General features: G+C 48.7%; 1 protein-coding gene across 1 annotated transcript in view; it reads right to left on the bottom strand.

Moving 5' to 3' along the window:
• Positions 1 to 227: 227 nt before the first annotated feature.
• Fbxo25 (F-box protein 25) overlaps positions 228 to 7,574 on the bottom strand; it is a 20,487-nt gene continuing 13,140 nt past the window's right edge. Inside the window, exons 6-8 of the mRNA XM_029480668.1 lie at positions 5,451 to 5,594; positions 1,773 to 1,799; positions 228 to 1,194 (exon numbers count right to left, since the gene is read on the bottom strand). Of these exons, the coding sequence (XP_029336528.1) occupies positions 1,105 to 1,194; positions 1,773 to 1,799; positions 5,451 to 5,594 (261 nt within the window). The 3' untranslated portion in view covers positions 228 to 1,104. The remainder of the gene's footprint in view (positions 1,195 to 1,772; positions 1,800 to 5,450; positions 5,595 to 7,574) is intronic.

Genomic DNA, 7,574 nt, shown 5'->3' with positions numbered 1-7,574 from the left:
CTCTGTGTCTATAACTATGCAGTTACTCTGTGTCTATAACTATGCAGTTACTCTGTGTCTATAACTATGCAGTTACTCTGTGTCTATAACTATGCCCGTTAGAAATTGTAATGTGCTTAGGAAGTTTAAAGAGATGATGAGTTTAGGGCTTCTGACTCTAGGGTTCCTTAGATGATGGAGGACACAGCTGAACATCACTTTAGCAAGCACAGTTATCGTTACAGAAGAATTATATAACTTTCTTTCATGTATCTTTATTTTCAAAAATTTCTAAAGTGCACATGCATTATTTTTAAAATAAAACAGCACATTTTAAAGACACCACCATTCAGTTAGATGCGAATTTGATGAAGCTGATCAGTAGATAAACATGGCTCATCACTTTACCCAGAAAAGGAATTTCTACAAGAGAACTTCAGCCTCACTGGGCTGTCTCCAACTCCTTGGCANAGGCTCTATTCTGGTTTGGAGCCCACATCCCGAGTCTGGATCTATGATGGCCTCATGGCATGGGTTCCTGAAAACATGGGGACATTGCTGCTAGCTATGGCCAGTGCATCCAGTTCACAGCCCCACGCGAGTTCCTAGCTCCATCTTGTGTTCAATGAGGACTCATTTGGCCACAGCCACTGGGGTTGTGAAAATACATTTTAAGAAAAATAAATATTCTGCATAATGTATTTACAAGGATCAACTGTTTTGTTCTTCATCCCAGTTACTGTAGGATGGAAAACTGTCGTTTGACAACCAAGACGGACATTCTCGGTTGTTCATGTCAGTTCAGCACAAAATATGGGGCTGAGTATCCAAGACTCTTTTTGATCCATATTTAAAAATATACAAAATTGCAAATTTTATAAGCTGAGAAGAGTTTCAAGAAAGAAGTACAAATGGAGTCGGGGTCTCTCTCCCTCACTGACGGTGCACAACTGCCCGCACATCTTCAGCATCCTGTCAGGTTCTCCAAGGAGCAAGCGAGGGTCGCACAGGTACAGGCAGTCACTGAGCCTGTCGTCACTTGTGTCACAGAATACTCACACCAACTACACGACACAGAAAGCACAAGGGACAGCTGTAGACAAGGGCACGGGGCTGAGTGCATCATCAGAACTTGAAGAGGTCAATGAAGTGCTCCGGGGACACAGGAGTGAAGCAGCTGTCGGGGTCAGCTGCGGTGCAGGGGTGTCCCGAGTCCTGAGGAGAGAGCCGGGGGACAGGTAAGAGCACGGGCTGCAATAGCTACAGGAACAATCTGCACTTTGCTGAGTGGATCCCAGTCCCTCTCACTGCCACACAAATGACGTGACTTTGCTGGGAATCAGCTCCTGGGTGGCCCCAGGCACATCTACTAACAGGTGACAATGTTCTGTAGTCGCCCGGTAAGGCACAGAAGCTGCTCCTCCTGCCCCGCCTCCCATGCTGCCTCCTGATTCCTTCTTCCCTTTGCAGTCTCAGGGGGTGGGGTGGCTAAGTGGTCTCCCTCACACACAGAAATGGAGGCACACCACAAGCACTGTCTTGAGAGTAGGTGTGTGGAGTTGGTACTATCCAAAACCAAGGAGCTGTGATTATTTTTTGTTGAAGTAACAAGAGAAAGAGCTCGCACCCACACCACCTGGGAAGGCTCAGCGTGGCGGGAGCTGCTTCTCTGGCCTGCAGCAGACCGACCACCCTGAGGTGCAGGGATGGTTCTTCAGTCTGCTTCTGGGAGAAGTCTAGCTTGTTGATAGGGCGAGGACAGTGCACAGGATGGAACAGCACACAGGAAGTACCTTCAACAACCAAGCAAGGTGGTAGTCCTTTGACACCGTGCAGAGTCAGCAAGGAAGCAGCAAAGAGAGGAAAGGAAGGAGAAGTCAGGGTTAGACGGAGCTGCGTGTGCTCGGCCTGAGGCGGGAGGCTACATCTGTGAGGAGAACTAAGACATTACACAACTAAGTCGGAGCAATATAAAACATTCTGAAAGGATACCCCATATTTATACAATTAGAAAGATACTCTAGCAAGGTATGATATGAAAAGATACAAAGCCAGGTATGCAGCCAGTGCCATTGATCCAGTGCCTCACAACACCTGGAAGGCTGGGTCTCATGAATTAAGGCTAGCCTGGCCTACACGAAGGAGGAGCTTCAGGCCAGGGCCACATAATAAAAAACCTGTCTCGAGAAATAAATACAAATAAAAAGGAAAGAAGAAAGCCCAGGGCAAGAGAAACAGCTCCACTTCCTTTTAAGGACCTTCCTTTTAAGGTCCCCACACCGACCATCTGCAAGGCCTCATATTCCTACGGGGGAAACAGATTGTTTGGGGAAAGCCACCCATCTTTTTTGTTGTCCTAGGGGTCTGCTCTGTGAATAACAGTGTAGCTAACTGCAAACTGCATGCACCCCAAGGTCAGACATCCATTTTGGATGCTTAATTTCTTGCAGCCCACCAACATCTGCTGTTGCTTGTGTGAGGTGGGCAGCCCTGTNCTGGCTGCTCCTGTGAGCTCTAACAGAAGAGTCTGTTGTTCCCTGCTCAGGAGTGTATGGCACTTCATCTCTGCTCACAGGGGGCCAGTTCACAAAGACGGGCCAAAAAGAGGGTCTGAGATCTCTGCCGTGTGACTGCTTCAGTCTGCTTCTCCTGCCTACAGAGACCTCAGCATCACTGGAAGTGTCCAGCTACAGAAATACTGAGACAAGAAAGGGACGCAGAAAGGCTACATCTCCATCAGAGCTTCCCTTACCCTCTCGGCCTAGTTTCTGACAGGCTTCACCCAGTCAGGAAGCTGAGTAGGGACAGAGAGAGACATGCGCACACCGACTGGCGGCCTCTATGTGCTGGTAACCTGGGTGGGAACAAATGGTTCAGTGTTGCACAGCACTGGGAAATGAAGAAGCATTGTCCCAGTGCAGCAGGAGAGCGATGGGAGACCAGCCTGGGAGAAGGCACAGCGTCCCCATAAGGACAGGNNGTCACTGTGGAACTCGCCAGGCACAAGACAAGACACGCTCAGCCATAGTGTGGATCTTGACCATATACAGGGCCAGGTAAGGACTTGCCACCNGACTTCCACATTCCTAACAGGCTTCAAGTCCCCTGTGTGTGTCTCAGTCAGCAGTGTTCCCTTAAGAGCAGGCACCATTCCAAAGCCACAACACTGTAGCTCTCCGGTCACCTGGGCCTGGCTGCCTGTCCCCCATGCTCTCCCATGAAGCATGCTTCCCGACAGTGGCAGACACTGGCAAAGGAGCCATTTAACAGCTTCGGGGGTTAAGAAAGGTGGTCCTCCTTACACTTCACACTTAAGGCTTGAAAACAACCCTCAAAGGAGCCTCTGGACAGATGGCAGGTGGGAGAACTGTGCCAACACCTCATCCTGCTGGGCCTGGTACCACCGACCGCCATTTGTCTCCCAGACCAGCAGGAGTCTGCATTTTCATGACCTGGTCTCAATTGTGATCACTATGGCAAGTGAGGCCAGTTAAATGTAGGAATCCGCAGGCCAATTTTCTGGAAAACTGAAGGTCATCTTCCAGTTAAAGATGAGGCCCAGAGCCTGCATGTTTCCTGGAACGTGTGCAGCACACACATTTTACACTCCCCACAGAGATGGCACAGAGAAGGCAGACATCTTTCTTTGCGCTGTTTCCTTTAGCAGATAGGAAAAGCACCAAATGTTTTAAGATACTAGTCCAAGAAAAACTGGGATCACATATACAACTATAAGCCTTCTTCCTCCATACAAGTATCCATACATCTAATATTTCTATAGTATAAAATAATCTCAGGAAAAAAATGAAAAGCTCTTTCTAGGAGGTGTGTTACTTCACACTGAACAGTACCAGTCTCACCTCTGCGGACTGGGACATANTCAGGTCCTCATCTCCCAGAGCATCCAGTGAGACAGGGATGCTCGCTACATGAGACTCCTGGGAGGGGCTGCTGAGCACACACAGAATCCTGATGGATTCGGGGCCACCATGGGGCTCCCTTCCCAGCCTGTGTCTGGGGAAGATGGAACACTAGCGGGCTGTCGTTTGTGTACATATAATCTCAGCGGGGAACTGAGGCCAAACTGAACCTAAGAAGACCCTGCTCTCAAGAGAGTTCTAGAGAANGGCCCGCCTGCTGCAGAGGCACTTCACACACATTTTTAAATTTCAGAAAGAAAAGAACCAAGGTCGGAGAGGACAAACTCTTCCTCGGCTGTCCTTGCCGGAGACAGCAGCAACATCTACAGCTGCACTCCTCGGCTTGGCTCCGGACATCAGAATAAAAGGCTAGGCGGTTATAAATGGAGTTTGAAATGAACAAAATTTTTATACAGTTGTCCACTGCCAACAATTAAGAGCTTGCCTTGTGGGCTGAAGAGATGGCTCAGCGGTTAAGAGCACTGACTGCTCTTCCAAAGGTCCTGAGTTCAATTCCCAGCAACCACATGGTGGCTCATAACCATCTGTAATGGGATCTGCTGTGTCTGAAGACAGCTACAGTGTACTCATATACATAAAATAAATAAGTAAATCTTAAAAGGGGGGGGGGGCTGGAGAGATGGCTCAGCAGCTAAGAGCACCCACCAACTGCTCTTCCAAACGTCCTGAGTTCAAATTCCAGCAACCACATGGTGGCTCACAACTACCCGTAATGAGATCTGATGCCCTCTTCTGGTGTGTCTGGAGACAGCTACAGTGTCTTATGTATAATAATAAATAAATCTTTAAAAGAAAAAAAAGAGCTTGCCTTGTGTCCCCAATTTAGATAAATGTAAAGCAAAACCATGTGAGCACATTATAGTGGCCACCAGGGGAGGAAGGGACACGAGGACTCTCCTCTGGTTACGGGAAACACACTATTGTAACTAGAGACAAAACGGGTGGTGAGATTTTAAAACAGCATGATGGGATGAAGGACTCCTGGTTTACTGTTCAGATATGAAAATTACTGCTAGGGACATTTAAGGTTTCCGTAAAGGATCAGTCTTTGCGGGTAAAAAGTTTCAGTCTTGTTAAGTGTGCACATTTCCTCTGAAGCCTGTGCTTCCACGGCCCTTCTGCCTACCGAAGAACTGGGCTCTGAGAGAAGAGGCTAAAGGCTGCCCTGATCCCCTGCGGGCAGTGGGCCTGACTTCCAGGTCTGCCGAGAGGGTGTGGGCAGACAAGTGCAAGTTCTTTATTTAGGCCAGGTGTGAGGCGCTGCTCGGGGTGGGTGCTCAGAGCAGGCTACATCTGCGGCAAGGACAGTGAGTGCCTCCACTTAGAAGTGTGCAGCACTAAGCTTTCAGCCCTGATGGCCTTCCAACACGAGTATACCTGTGTGGACCCCCCACCTCCGCTCCCAGTGTCTAGCAGAACGCTTTCAGTAAGGTTCCCGTGGCGGGTACTCTTTCCCATCTTCTCACCTCTCTGTTTACNATGCGGATGAACAGTTTGTCCTCACAGTCCCAGTCCACCTCAAGTCCTTACCTTCCAGAAGAGGATGCTGCAGTGACGGCAGAAGTGTAACGTGTCTCCNTACTGCTCTTTGGTCGGGTAATACTTCTGAAGTGTGAAATACATCAGCTTCCACTCGATATGACCTTTTTCTGAAAGGATCAAATGTCTACAAAACTGAAAAAGAGACAGACAGTTCTGTTCAGAATTATCTGATGGTTTTTAATGGGTGCATTTTTCTTTAAGGCAGAGCAGTGCACGAAACACTTTAAGATTGAAATTAAACTTGGATTAAATCAATGAGGAACAAGTGAAGCAAATCACGGTGTTCCTGCACAGTGCCAGCAGCAGCCGTGAGACAGGCAGAAGACGGCTTGGGAGGAGCTCTGTGACAGCTGAGCATTTAGAAAGAGACTTGGATGCAGGATGAATAAAGCACACTCACTTCTTAAGAATGGAGAATGGACTTGGAGAAGCATTTCTACGGCCAAGACCCACACATAGCCAATGTCCTCATGAAGACATGGCATCCACCCGAGGCAGAGGATATGCCACCTCGGACCGACNGGGGTGGCACTAACTAGAAAGTCAGGCAACAGCAAGTGCTGGGGACGCTGTAGGGAGTCAAAAGCCTGGTATACTTCTGGTAGGGATGCAAATGGCATGGGGTTAAATGCAGCAAGTGAATTGTAATTCCACCACTGATAAGTTACTTCAGAAAAATGAAAAACGCATCTGCACCGAAACCCATCAATGGATGTCACAGCAACAATCCTACTACTTACAAGGTGTGAGGAAATCCAGTGTCCCGACCAGATGAATGTGTAGCAAAACAAGGCGCGCNCGCGTGAGCACACACACACACACACTGGACTCTGTAGTCCCCAAAGGAATGAAGCTTTACTTCCTGCTACAGATAAATCATGAAGGGCATTATGGGAGTGGAGCACGGTTACAAAAGCCTTACTGGTGAATATTCTGCTCACACCACACATCCAAACCGGGAATTTCAGTCAGAAAGCAGATGAGGGGTTGCTTCGGGCTGGAGGGAGGCTGAGAGGACAGCCAACGGGCACAAGGTCCCTGAGGCAACAATGGTGTCCCAATACCAAGCACAGTGACAGAGACACAAACCGGGTAGCATCTGAGTGAGGTGTTACCAAAGGGTGTGGGCAATGTAACTTGGGCCATGAGAAAACAAGGCCCACGCTAGATCAGGTCTGCATGCATAGGAACTACGACGCCAACAGGCACGTCCNCGATCATTTAGGAAAAGATGCCCTTGTCTAAGTGTGTTATGGGAGCCAATGAGGGACTCTGATTTCTACGACAGCCTGAAGAGCAGAGGGGCCNTCACAGGCCTGGCTGGAGCGCTCTCCNTGTCCTTTAAGCACCATGGAAACATGAGCTAGAGACAAAAATACCTCTGCCTTCCCTCCTCACGGCTCCATGCCCACAGTGTTCTCAGGAGGAACGCCCACATGCCCGGATGTTTCTCCTCTGCATAAGAACCTGGGGTCTTTTTGTTACTCACATCTCACATCTACGTCAGCTGCTCACATCACACACATCTTGCCAGTGGCTCCTGCTGCTGTCACTACGGACAGCTGACCCAGGACCTACACAGCCTTCAGCTTCATTGAGNTGCTTCCTAGCCTGCACTGCTGGCCGGACCCTGCCCTGGCTGTAAGCTACTGCTGATCCTGAGAAACCAGGAGTCTGCTGCTGTTAGTCACTCGTGAAGAACTGGTAACATCGCACAGTTCAGTTTTGTGATTCAATCAAGAAAATATGCACCAAAAGATGCACTCACAGGTGCTAACGGATAATTCTACTCTAAGTTCTTATAGAAGGTGAACATTGTTGTAAACAGACCTTTAACCTCTACAGTCTTTCATCAAGGAACTTCCAGGACTCACAAACCAACAGTCAGCCGATTTCCTGAAGGAAGTGTGACATCTGGATATTTAACGCCTGCCAGGGGTTCTGGTGGCCCAGCCCGAGCCCTGGCCTTGCCCTATGGTATCCTTGGAGGTAGGTCCCAGAGCAATGTGTGATGTACAGGGCCCATCCCAGACAGACATTTATTCATCATTCTATCCATGGCTCTAAATATTTCCTCCAAAAGATTAACCGCTCTCTCCTGCATTTCTGATG

This window comes from Mus caroli, chromosome 8, assembly GCF_900094665.2.
Source record: "Mus caroli chromosome 8, CAROLI_EIJ_v1.1, whole genome shotgun sequence".
Taxonomy (NCBI): domain Eukaryota; kingdom Metazoa; phylum Chordata; class Mammalia; order Rodentia; family Muridae; genus Mus; species Mus caroli.
This window is presented reverse-complemented; position numbering and strand designations above follow the sequence as displayed.